Below are 14,009 nucleotides of genomic sequence, written 5' to 3'. Positions count from 1 at the left end.
ACAGCTTTTATTAGGTTACTGATATGACTGGAGTCTTCATTTTAATGTGAGTGCTCATGATTTCACACATATATTGCAGAAGTATAATTCATGTTTTTAGGAGTTAAACTTTTTTTTTTAAACTGAGGGAAAAAATACTGAGTGCACCTTTAAGCAAGACTGAATCTACATATGAGAATCAAGCCACTGATGCAGAGAGCATAGAAAAACAAGTGACGCACCTTTCCTTAATCAAAGCACTTTATTTAAAAAGGAAAATCATCAAAATGATGATACAAAAATAACAAATAAACATTTACAAAGAGTTATTCAAAAGCCACATGGTAAATTATAGTTGGGTGACAAAGCAAGCTACCAAGAAAATAAACACTAAAGTGAACGCTACTAATAGAAGTGTTTTTTCCCCACTCATATATTTTTCAGATCAGATATTAAAGTGATAATGATGCATAAAAAAGAAAAAAGATCATTCTCATTCACCATTACAGGTACAAGCGTTTCCTAGGGATATATTTTTTCTTTCAGTAGAGTTGGTTATTGGTCTGTTCTGTTTATCTGTTTCAATGTTATCATCTGTAAGAAAACTCATTAAATCATTAATAACTTTTTCATCTATAATGTGCATCCTGTGATTGTATTCGTCTTTACACATAGTCCAGTTTGAAACCCTTCTCCCATATTATTTGTCTTTGATGCCCACTGTCAGTCCAGACCTCCCTCAGGCTTCCTCTATTTCTTCTCATCTTTCTTGTCCTCAGGTGGTTTGGCTTTGTTCTGGGATGCCAGAGAGCCCATGGCATTACGGATGGCTTCATTGTTGGGATCAACTCCTGGAAGGTTCTCCAGCACACTCTGCAAAAACTCTGGATCCTGCATCACATCATAATCCTCCTCATCCTCCTACAGAATACACAAACACAAGGAGAGAGAGAGAGAGAGAGAGAGAGAGAGAGAGAGAGAGTAAATTAGGGCACGTTTATGTTCTTGCACCAATCAAAATGCAAATACACATTCAACAAATTACATGTAGTACCTAATTATGTTATTAATTACACAATTATGTTATGTGTATAAATGTATGTGTAAATCTCAGTGTAGATTATATGTTTTACTCTCACTCAAACTCTCAAAGGTTTCACAGTTGTTCATGGAAAAACAGATATTAGAGCTGTCAAAATTAACATGTTAGCGCATCCGATTAAAGTTTAATGGGTCAATTTTTCTTAATCATGATTAACGTATTTACAGTTAATAAAGCAAAAACCAGCAAAACACTGGTGGTACTAGGGCAGAACCTTTGCGATGTGTCCACCCGGAGTCATTATCAAAGCGACGTTTGACGCTGGCATTGACGCCCTGACGTGAATCATGAACACGGCTTATCGATCGCTGTAACAAAATGGATAGCCACAGTCTACCGGCAGATTAAAAGTGTGGAGGATGAGAGTTTAAGAGATTTAATGCCCATTGCAATGAACATGCAACCTATGTGTGGACTAGTTCTTTCAAGCAGTCAAACTCTCACTTAGACTTTGGGAAATGTTTAATGTTACTTGAAATGATGCTATTTCAGTGCATTTCTATCTTTATATTGTGGAAGGCTTTGTCTGGAAAATGTTAATAAAGCATTATATTGTTACATATTAGTTTTGCTTTCCTAAGATGGAAATAAATGCATTTTGACAAGAAAATAAATACATAGAGTCAAATTTCAGCACTTTCAAAATCTGTGATTAATCGTGATTAACTATGAAAAATTATGCGATTAATCATGATTAAGTTTTAATCGACTGACAGCACTAATACATATTTTACTGGCTAAAGTGATTTCCGAACAAATCTGTCAAAAATATACAGTAAAGCCTGTCAAGATTACATACTAAGAGTTACATTACCACTTAATGTACAGACTCCCTTCAAACTTTGTTTTGTTGATAATTTCAGCCTTAGAAGTGCTATTTATTTAAAGATCTCCTTTTCACATTAATAGAATGTTCAAACAGTGATGTCAGTGTAATTTTTGCATACTGAACTGTGATTGGTTGTCTTTCTAACATCTATTTGCATACTAAATTGAGATTAGTCATCTTTTGTGCATCTATTTATAGGTCAATTCACACTGCTGATGGTGCTGCATTGTGTTGTTTCTCATGCACAGCCAACAAACAGCAAGATGCATGCATTAGGATCATGGCAATGGCAAAGCAGCATTTCATTTACGCAGGACCAAATCAAAAATTTTGCTTAAAAATGTTACACTATTTTTATGCTGCCTTGCAAGCACTGGTATTTCATGTACTAGTGTCTCTGATCCTGTTTCCCAATGGCTTCTGTATGATAGGAATGAAAAATATGTAGTTGCGTTTGATTTGCTTATTCCCAAAGCATGACTGTGTTCAATCTAAAATTCTGATCTCTACAATAAAAGTGAAGCAGATCTGGTTTGAGGGAAAGAACTGTTATGTGGACATAATCACAGTTCACACACACCTTAGCACCTTCACTGTCTGCTGCGGCCCCTGCGTCCACATCCATGGCCTCTGAACCCCCAAACTCTGTGCACAAATAGGCGAACATTGTGTACATGGAAGAAATAAGTCAAAAAGGAAGAAAAATTGATAGGAATCAGAATTTGTAAAGTGTAGAGAGACTGACCTTCTCCTTGCATGGACATCTGTAGAGCATATGCGATCTGTTCATCCTCAGTCATGCGGCTGAAATCAGGCAGGGCAGGAGCAGTCGACATCTTCAGCAGGGCATTTTCAGACTCTAACACAAGTACAGAAGAGATCAGGTCACATTAAACACGGACGTCTCTTGAAATGAATAAACTCAGTACTGTTAAAAATGCAGAGCAGTAAACAGACATTTCCATTGTGCAGCCCTACCTCCTAGCATTCAAAATTCACGGAATTCTCAATAACAATGTTTAATATATCTAATAAAGTTTAACAAACAGTACATTATGCTAAACTAGTGTTAGAATAGCATCTCAAATGACTACCTTCCATGCTATGCCATGTCATGGTTTCATCGTGCCACAGTATTGCCCATATAAGAGATTTCCATTTGTTTAATGATGGTTTGACACCACCAAATTTTTTTTTTTTTTTCACAATGTGCCCGCTATTTCTTTCCATTACTCCTCTCTCTCTTACCATCTGCAGTGGGTGATGAGACTCCAGCCTCTGCAGCTGAGGCCACAGTTGCCCTGCGAGCTTCCTCCTCCTGCCTCTGTCTCTGCTCCTCCATTGAGACACGTAAAGCCTGGGACAGAGACACTTATAATGTGAAAAAGTCTTTCCTAGACATCTTTAGCTGAAATGAGTTTTGCAATATAAAAGCTACATGCTACTCACCAGAGCGAGCTCAGGGTCGGCACTGGGGTCCACTCCAAACTCGAAGTCACTGGCACCTAGGCCCATAATGGTGCCACCCTCTCCAGCCATGATGGGAGAGGACAGTAGAGCGTCTGCCAGGCTCGGGCCAGGGGGCACCGTTACAAGGTGAGAGCCTGCACCCTCCTTTCCATTTAGGGTATTCACAAACACAGTCAGCTTATCCGTGTTCACCTCCTACGGTGAGTGACAATGAAACAAAGGGAGGAATAAAAGACAAGAACAATAAAAGAGAGACAGTTCTTCAAAAATTATTAAATTTAACCCTAACGTGATAAAGAAACTACATTCATCTATACAAAAAAAAAAAAAAAAAAAATACCAAAAAAAAAAACACACCTCTTCTCCAAAGTTAATGATGTCAACACTGACTTTCTCCTTCTTCAAACGCTTTGCCATCTTCACCAACTAAGATGTTTGGAAGACAGGTGAACAACATGTTATATGACTCACATTGCATCTCCAGAGACAGTATTGTCAAAAAAATGAAGGAGAGAAATTTTCATTCTTAATATGGCAGCTGTAGAAATGTCACTTCACATTTCGAAAGAAGCATCGCCTGTTTCTTTACTCTAGAACTGTAGAACAGTGGTTCTAAATATTTTTTGGTCATTCCCCCCTTTTAAACAAGAAAAACTTTCATAGATGCCTATTTGCTGAGGCATCCTGAAAAATAGAATTTCTTTTTTTTTTTTTGTGATTTGATCTAATAAATAAATAAATAAATAAATAAATACCATTGTTGTCTCAATTTTACTGTTGATTTGAAATTTTGGATTTCGATATCAGAAATCTCAGTATCGGCCGATACCGATCCCGATCCAAAACCAGTGATGTTTTTTTCAATAATCAGTTTAGAATATCTTTACATTATTGTGTGGAACTAATTGGGAATACTCTTTAATATGTAAAGAAACACACCTCTAACTACACATTATTTCAATATAAATGTATAGCTTATTAAGAGAAATTTTATCCAGTATACTAGTTAATAATAATGTAGCAGCAAAATTAACAGTACTTCCAGTCTTCAGTAGAAAAGAAGCCGTTTTTTTTTTTTTTTGCTAAATATTTTCAACTCTGAAATCTGGACTTTAAAGGATTCAGATCTTTTTTTTGTTCAATTTAGTTGTAAGACATCAGTTCACTTTTCATTCACAGTTATTTTTTGGAACTCATTCAACTTAAATATTATTATAATATGGAAACAAATGATAATAATAATAATAATAATAATAATAATATTATATCTCAATCGTGCACCTTTAACTTTTAAACCCTCACGCTTTTATTTTGACACTGTAAACTCTCCAGGAAGTCCTGTATGTGTCTGTTTGTAGACAAGTTCACAGTAGTTTAATTTGCTTCTTACTCAAATTCTGGTAAAATGCACCTCCAGTGCCTTTCTAAATGCATATTATAAGTGAACCGAACTATTGAGCATCTACATCTGAGATGCTGTTCTTGAGTAGCACTCAAATATTGTGCACCGCTGTGAAGGCTAAAAATAGCCGCGAGTGTGTGTAAACAGAGCAGCGCCAACGTGCAGGAGCTGCGCATACTATATATTTACTTATTAAACAGCCTTTTGTGATTCACAGAGCTATTGCATGTCTTCAGGTGGCTTTGAATAAAATTCACGAGTCATATAACTACTTTAATTGTGTTTTTATGGTTCTTTTTTGTCATTTTTTTAGTCTGACAGTAACGAATGACTAACACACAATATCGGATTTGGATCGGGCTCGTCGGACCGATACCCGATCCGTTTAAAAACGGCAGTATCGGAGCCGATACCGATTGAGGTATCGGATCGGTGCATCCCTATTCGAATTATTGAAACTTCAATTTATCAGATAAAAGCCAAAATGTATGTAATTTATCAATTAAAAAAACAAAAATATGTATGCTGCATATTGAGTACAAAAAAAAAAAAAAAGATTGAAATTGCAATTGCTAATGTTCTCAGTTTGGAAGCAACAGGAGAATTTAAAACACTCAATTATAAGTGAAAATAAATAAAGAAACAAAATTAATCTTAGTGTTGGCTGGTAAGAGGTAGAATGTTCATGTCTTTATTCTATAAATATTAGGCACTATGTACAGTAACAGTAAGATTTAAATTACAGATACATTCAAACCTAAATTTGATGTTAAAAAAAAAAAAAAAGTTTATCAAACGGCACAGTTTAATAATGACAATGCGCTCCTGATTTTGAATTCATAACAATAAAATATTGTATAGAAAATAACAGTAAAATGTAAGTTATGCGCTGGAGAGAAACATCTCTCAAGCACTTCAAACAGAACAAGCACTCTGTCAACGCACCTGGGGCCGGATTCACAAAAATGTTCTTAAGAAAAAAAATTAAGTTCTTAGGATAAATTATAAGAAGATCGTAAGAACGTTCCTAAAAATTCTTAAGTAGTTCTCAAATATTTTCTTAAGAACATCTTCATTTTTTTCTTAAGAATAAAAAGACAGGCTTTGACATTCTGCTAACAGAGTTGCCTTGTCTAATAGCCTACAACAAATTCAATACTTCACAGGCAAATTGTAATGCTAAATTTATCTATTAGCCTTTCTTTTTTTTTTTTTTTTTAAGAAAATCACATCACGATCATTTTTTTTTTAAATGTAAAGTGCATGAGATGTGTTAGTTTAACAACATTGACTGTCATAGGAGAATTTACTTGCTGTTAACCATTTGATAACTTTTAATTTGACATGGAGGAAAAGAACAAATCTTCAGTAGACAAGAGCAGAGGAAATTACTGCAAGGAAAAAGTTCTTCTTGGGAAGCTTGATAACTACATCACGTTGGAAAGTAAGAGGTGGTTAAATGGGAAAGGGTGTGCCCAACTCCGATAGACATGTGGATGGGGGGTGAAAAAGAAAGTCAGCTTTCTAATGTTATAATTATTATGTTTCTATGAACTCTAAAGATCATGGAGAGAGAGTGCTATATATGCAGCGCATCCATTTGAATTAGCATGATTGGTCACCACATTAAGCTTCAAAACAACATTTGTTGTTTGAATTTGGTGATAACATTTACATGGTTTACAAGCTGAAAATAAAAATATTACACACAAAACAGTCAAAAATGTTTTTTGGTCTAAAATAACATTTCTACATAAACAGCCCACTGCGACTTCAGACTCAACATGATAAACTCAGTAAATTCATTAAACATCTTATCTTTTAGAATTTAAGACAACTGTGAGGTTATCCTAACTTTAAGATGTTCTTTACGACAATATTTAAGAATTCCTTTTCGAGAATTTGAATTCTTCTTAAGAACAATCTTAAGAAAAAAGATAAGAACTTTCTTAAGAAATTTATTCGGGAATACAAAATATTCGTAACTTTTTACAAATGAAAGTTACAAATTAAGAAAATGGCAGTTAAGAAGAAATTTCTTCTTAATAACGTTTCGTGAATCCGGCCCCTTAAGCGGCCCACATTAAACTGCATGCTAATGATCTTTGAAGTGTTTAACAAAGTTTAACACACAACTCACCACGTGCCCCACCGAGAGCGAGAACCACATTATAGTGACCACGAGGACGTTAACCCAACGTGACTCTACCCACCCTAGCAACCGGGCCAATTGGTTGCTTAGGAAGCCTGGCTGGAGTCACTCAGCACGCCCTGGATTCGAACTTGCGACTCCAGGAGTTGTAGTCATCGTCTTTACTTGCTGAGCTACCCAGGTCCCCAATATTGATTTTTATTGATTTTATCATTTAGTTGTTGCTGCACTAATTGAAATGAAATCTTGACAAAAAAGTTTTGGAGATTTTGGTGTTTTCCCAATCAAGTAGATAGGATCTGTACTTGCACATATTCCTATTTCCTACATAGAAAATAGTGCCTGGGGGCGTTACCAAGATTAAGCAATATTGTGAATATCACGATGACTTAAATGCACTTTTTATTTGGCCAAAGTGTTTCCTGAAGAGCGTGTCATTAGACAAATTTCACGATACTTGCGCAACTGGGCTGGACAATTAATCAAAATAACATCAGAAGAGTAATATTGCCATATGTGATTCTAAAACTGCAAAAAGCTGCAATTTAATTACATTAATACAAGGTCTGTGTGCTTTAGAGTGAAAGTCTGTGAAATTCTTTCAGCGCTCTCAGAGCGGTTCACATGCATTGTGAAAGCAAAGTGATGCAGGTTCAAACATCATAACCAAGTTATTATACAAACCTAAAAATGCAACATGGTATCACACAATCATAGAAAAGGAGATGACAGCATTTCATCAGATTTGCAACGAGGATCTTACGAGACATACAGGTGCATCTCAATAAATTAGAATTTCGTGGAAAAGTTCATTTATTTCAGTAATTCAACTCAAATTGTGAAACTTGTGTATTAAATAAATTCAATGCACACAGACTGAAGTAGTTTAAGTCTTTGGTTCTTTTAATTGTGATGATTTTGGCACACATTTAACAAAAACCCACCAATTCACTATCTCAAAATATTAGAATACATCATAAGACCAATAAAAAAACATTTTTAGTGAATTGTTGGCCTTCTGGAAAGTATGTTCATTTACTGTATATGTACTCAATACTTGGTAGGGGCTCCTTTTGCTTTAATTACTGCATCAATTCGGCGTGGCATGGAGGTGATCAGTTTGTGGCACTGCTGAGGTGGTATGGAAGCCCAGGTTTCTTTGACAGTGGCCTTCAGCTCATCTGCATTTTTTGGTCTCTTGTTTCTCATTTTCCTCTTGACAATACCCCATAGATTCTCTATGGGGTTCAGGTCTGGTGAGTTTGCTGGCCAGTCAAGCACACCAACACCATGGTCATTTAACCAACTTTTGGTGCTTTTGACAGTGTGGGCAGGTGCCAAATCCTGCTGGAAAATGAAATCAGCATCTTTAAAAAGCTGGTCAGCAGAAGGAAGCATGAAGTGTTCCAAAATTTCTTGGTAAATGGGTGCAGTGACTTTGGTTTTCAAAAAACACAATGGACCAACACCAGCAGATGACATTGCACCCCAAATCATCACAGACTGTGGAAACTTAACACTGGACTTCAAGCAACTTGGGCTATGAGCTTCTCCACCCTTCCTCCAGACTCTAGGACCTTGGTTTCCAAATGAAATACAAAACTTGCTCTCATCTGAAAAGAGGACTTTGGAACACTGGGCAACAGTCCAGTTCTTCTCCTTAGCCCAGGTAAGACGCCTCTGACGTTGTCTGTGGTTCAGGAGTGGCTTAACAAGAGGAATACGACTGTAGCCAAATTCCTTGACACGTCTGTGTGTGGTGGCTTGACCCCAGCCTCAGTCCATTCCTTGTGAAGTTCACCCAAATTCTTGAATCGATTTTGCTTGACAATCCTCATAAGGCTGCGGTTCTCTCGGTTGGTTGTGCATCTTTTTCTTCCACACTTTTTCCTTCCACTCAACTTTCTGTTAACATGCTTGGATACAGCACTCTGTCAACAGCCAGCTTCTTTGGCAATGAATGTTTGTGGCTTACCCTCCTTGTGAAGGGTGTCAATGATTGTCTTCTGGACAACTGTCAGATCAGCAGTCTTCCCCATGATTGTGTAGCCTAGTGAACCAAACTGAGAGACCATTTTGAAGGCTCAGGAAACCTTTGCAGGTGTTTTGAGTTGATTAGCTGATTGGCATGTCACCATATTCTAATTTTTTGAGATAGTGAATTGGTGGGTTTTTGTTAAATGTGAGCCAAAATCATCACAATTAAAAGAAACAAAGACTTAAACTACTTCAGTCTGTGTGCACTGAATTTATTTAATACACAAGTTTCACAATTTGAGTTGAATTACTGAAATAAATGAACTTTTCCCACGACATTCTAATTTATTGAGATGCACCTGTACATGTGCTGGTCATATAATTAGAATATCATCAAAAAGTTGATTTATTTCACTAATTCCATTCAAAAAGTGAAACTTGTATATTATATTCATTCATTACACACAGACTGATATATTTCAAATGTTTATTTCTTTTAATTTTGATGATTATAACTGACAACTAAGGAAAATCCCAAATTCAGTATCTCAGAAAATTAGAATATTGTGAAAAGGTTCAATATTGAAGACACCTGGTGCCACACTCTAATCAGCTAATTAACTCAAAACACCTGCAAAGGCCTTTAAATGGTCTCTCAGTCTAGTTCTGTACGCTACACAATCATGGGGAAGACTGCTGACTTGACAGTTGTCCAAAAGACGACCACTGACACGTTGCACAAGGAGGGAAAGACACAAAAGGTCATTGCAAAAGAGGCTGGCTGTTCACAGAGCTCTGTGTCCAAGCACATTAATAGAGAGGCGAAGGGAAGGAAAAGATGTGGTAGAAAAAGGTGTACAAGCAATAGGGATAACCGCACCCTGGAGAGGATTGTGAAACAAAACCCATTCAAAAATGTGGGGGAGATTCACAAAGAGTGGACTGCAGCTGGAGTCAGGGCTTCAAGAACCACTACGCACAGACGTATGCAAGACATGGGTTTCAGCGTCTCGCCTGGGCTAAAGACAAAAAGGACTGGACTGCTGCTGAGTGGTCCAAAGTTATGTTCTCTGATGAAAGTAAATTTTGCATTTCCTTTGGAAATCAGGGTCCCAGAGTCTGGAGGAAGAGAGGAGAGGCACACAATCCACGTTGCTTGAGGTCCAGTGTAAAGTTTCCACAGTCAGTGATGGTTTGGGGTGCCATGTCATCTGCTGGTGTTGGTCCACTGTGTTTTCTGAGGTCCAAGGTCAACGCAGCCGTATGCCAGGAAGTTTTAGAGCACTTCATGCTTCCTGCTGCTGACCAACTTTATGGAGATGCAGATTTCATTTTCCAACAGGACTTGGCACCTGCACACAGTGCCAAAGCAACCAGTATCTGGTTTAAGGACCATGGTATCCCTGTTCTTAATTGGCCAGCAAACTCGCCTGACCTTAACCCCATAGAAAATCTATGGGGTATTGTGAAGAGGAAGATGCGATATGCCAGACCCAACAATGCAGAAGAGCTGAAGGCCACTATCAGAGCAACCTGGGCTCTCATAACACCTGAGCAGTGCCACAGACTGATCGACTCCATGCCACGCCGCATTGCTGCAGTAATTCTGGCAAAAGGAGCCCCAACTAAGTATTGAGTGCTGTACATGCTCATACTTTTCATGTTCATACTTTTCAGTTGGCCAAGATTTCTAAAAATCCTTTCTTTGTATTGGTGGTCTTAAGTAATATTCTAATTTTCTGAGATACTGAATTTGGGATTTTCCTTAGTTGTCAGTTATAATCATCAAAATGAAAAGAAATAAACATTTGAAATATATCAGTCTGTGTAATGAATGAATATAATATACAAGTTTCACTTTTTGAATGGAATTAGTGAAATAAATCAACTTTTTGATGATATTCTAATTATATGACCAGCACCTGTATATTACTATTTCTAAAACAATTCTAATTTTCATAATAATAATTCCGTATTATATTATAATAAGAAACTTCATTGGGTCCCACAATAATAGTACAGTATTATAATAGCATTCAACTGGTTTCCAAAAGATAAGTGAGTGTAATAGTTTTAGTTGTATAGCTTTTGCACACTATATTTATTCACAAGAATAAATTCTACTTGGCTACAATGTCTTTTTGGTTTAAAGAGTACCTATTATAGTTTTTAAATGTGCCTAATTTTGTTTTAAAGGTCTCATACAATAGATTTACATGCATCCAAGGTCAAAAAACACTTTAATTTGCTCAATTTAAATTGCAGCGTTACAGTTTTTTCCCCAGTGTCAATGATCCGTTCTAAAGGATTCATTCTAAACTCCTCCTTTCAGAGAGCCTACTCTGCTCTGATTGGTCAGATGTCCCAGTCTATTGTGATTGGTCTACCGCTTAGTGTAGTGTTTGAGGGCGGGTCAAAGCTGTTCGTGAGCAGCCAATGAAGACTAGAGGCGGGTTTTTTGTTACCAAATGACGTAGGTTAGTACAGGAAGTAAGTCTGGAATTACTAACGACTTGTTTCAGGTGTTCAGAATCGGTTCTTTCTTTTGGGAGTCAATAACTCCATTTGTTGTGCACTTTGATTTTTGAAACTTTGCAGATTTTTACATTCACAAACAGCTATATAACACACCACATGAAAGGTAATATTTGAAAAACCATAATAGGTGCTCTTTAAATAGTGGATAAATAGATATAAAAAAAAAATATAAAAAATTTCTCAAACCATTTCAGAGCAAATACATAATTATCAAGATATACACTAAATATAGTCAACAGGCTGAAAAATATTGATTTATAGTTTTTGTAGCCATATGGCCCAGCCCTATCGCTGAGTGAGCAAACTTGCCTATTAGGGCCTATGGCGTTGCTCACAGCCTTGACACAAAAAGACTCAAAGGAAAAAGACAAAAACAAACTCACGTCTTTCTCCTGGTCCTCCACAGGGCTCCCCACAAAGGCAATGATCCTCATCTTATGGTTCTTTCCCTGTCTGTGCTTCAATGCCAGCTGTGAAGCACAGTGGATGCAGGAAGACACAAAAATAAAGATTAAAAAAAAAAAAAGCTTTGTTGATTTAAGGAAATTCAACTGTTTAATATTTCAAGTTTGGTGTACAAAACTTCCTCCCCTATCCAAACAGACAGCAAAACGGCTTATTAACACCTACATTTACACATCAACAACACCAATTCAGTGTTCAGCAACTTAGTCAAGTTGTGGGTGAACACCCAGTCATGGTGAAGTAACATAGATACTATTCCTAAACACAATAAGATGAGATTTTTGCTCCAGTTGTTGTCTAAATGTAAAGGTCTTCTGCCACTTCTACCTTGGGCTGTTCCTTGCTGATGTGTAGCACCTACAACTCTGCACAACCTTCGGAAAGATCCCAACACTGAAGTTTATTTTTAACAAGATCCCTAAACAGTACAAGTACAACTTTTTTGCTGCACATTTCATGGATCATTTGTAAACCTGTCTCAATGTAATGCAGGCTTTGTAAAGATGTATTATATTCAACAGTTTATATAGTGTCGACAGAAAACTCAGAAGAAAGCATTGTTACACACTTGACAAATGCGAAAAAATTGGCACTCATAGCAAAGGGTGTTAACATTTTACAAGTTTAAAATGTAACTTCCAAGGGGGTCTTGATGTGTACTGGAGAAGGTATGAGCAGCACTCACATGTGCTACTCTGATGCCTGTACAGAAGCTGATGACTCCTCTGGGCGTGACAGCATGAAGCTTTGATAGAATCCTCCCAGTGTCGGGGGTCAGAGTGGTCAGGACCTCACAGTTACTAAAATAAACAAACACAATGGATCTCTTCTAATGATTTTGTTGTACAAGATATCCTAAATAGTACACTGTAGTCAAAAAAGAAAATAACAAATAACATAATACATAAATTATAAAATAATAAATCTTCATCCTACTTGGCCATAGTGATGAGTCCCACATTGTTTTCTGGGTTAGTCCGAGTTTTCGAATGACAGATGATGTTGACAGCGTCTTGCTGGGCCTGAAGTCTGGTAGGCAAGAAGTCTCCATTGCGCATATATTCACTGTTGTCCACACTACAGATAATAAGAAACAGACACTGTGATGTCCACTCAAACATTTCTGCCAAATATCAAATGAGCGTAAAGGGAAGGACATGATGTTAGGCAGAGTTATAGCCTAAGACACCATTCACTTTCACTGTATAGAAAACAGATGTAATGAAAATGAATGGAGGGTCAAATTCTGCCAAAAGGTCTCCTTTTGTATTCCATAGAAGAATGTCATACGGGTTTGAAACGACATGAAAGTGAGAAAACAATGACAAAATGTTCTATCCCTTTAAGAACCCTCAATCTAAAGTAATGTCATGTGTTCTCTATTTAATAGTTAAATATCAGATACAGTCAGTTAAGAGCTGAGAAAGCAATCCAGGCTAAAGCATTTAGTATCCTGGCAAATAATATGTACATAGAAATCCTGTAGTACGTAAGCTGTTTATATAAAATCATAGTTTCTAACAAGAACAGTGAAGGAACAAACCAATCCATTCAAGGTCAAAACAGAAATGAATGATACAACATGAGAAAATAGAAAACGTATTTGACAAGTGAAACTATGAGCTCTCAAAATATGTCAACACAAAGAAACAGTTGATTGACAGGCGAAATGTGCATCATGACTAAGGAAACAACATATATGTCCTTCTACTGTTCATTACGACATCTCTTTCAACTTGAACATAGAATATTTAACTTCATATTTGCGTAATATTTCAAACATAACAGGTTTATAAAGTAACTGATAAGCTTTAAAGGTAATTTAAAGTAGATTATCTTACCAGACCATAGTACTTTCCAGCACCATCTTGATTTTCTGTCGCTCTAGGCGACGTCAGCACGTACGTGAAAGATCATTGGTTAAAGCAACTCTGAGCGATAGGAATGATGGGAAATGTTGTTCATAATGTTTAACTTTCATTCTCCATTAATCACATTGTGTCTAGCGCTATTTCAACCAATTTTGAAAAATATTTATTGAATTACAACTAAAACAACTGCAACTAAATTCTACTAAACAATTTCAAGGTATGTT

At 36.6% G+C, this 14,009-nt stretch overlaps 1 protein-coding gene across 1 annotated transcript; it reads right to left on the bottom strand.

Moving 5' to 3' along the window:
• Positions 1 to 232: 232 nt before the first annotated feature.
• Positions 233 to 13,841, bottom strand: psmd4b (proteasome 26S subunit ubiquitin receptor, non-ATPase 4b). The gene is made up of 10 exons (XM_051721877.1): positions 13,756 to 13,841; positions 12,851 to 12,991; positions 12,600 to 12,714; positions 11,833 to 11,919; positions 3,738 to 3,806; positions 3,360 to 3,575; positions 3,159 to 3,267; positions 2,656 to 2,769; positions 2,491 to 2,555; positions 233 to 900 (listed from the first exon to the last, which is right to left on the bottom strand). Exons 1-10 carry the CDS (start codon positions 13,779 to 13,781, stop codon positions 730 to 732), a joined length of 1,113 nt encoding a protein of 370 aa, XP_051577837.1. The 5' UTR covers positions 13,782 to 13,841; the 3' UTR covers positions 233 to 729.
• Between the last annotated feature and the right edge of the window lie 168 nt (positions 13,842 to 14,009).

The sequence above is a fragment of the Myxocyprinus asiaticus genome, chromosome 16, assembly GCF_019703515.2.
Source record: "Myxocyprinus asiaticus isolate MX2 ecotype Aquarium Trade chromosome 16, UBuf_Myxa_2, whole genome shotgun sequence".
Lineage (NCBI taxonomy): Eukaryota > Metazoa > Chordata > Actinopteri > Cypriniformes > Catostomidae > Myxocyprinus > Myxocyprinus asiaticus.
Note: the sequence above shows the minus strand (reverse complement) of the source record. Positions and strands in the feature narration are given on the sequence as shown.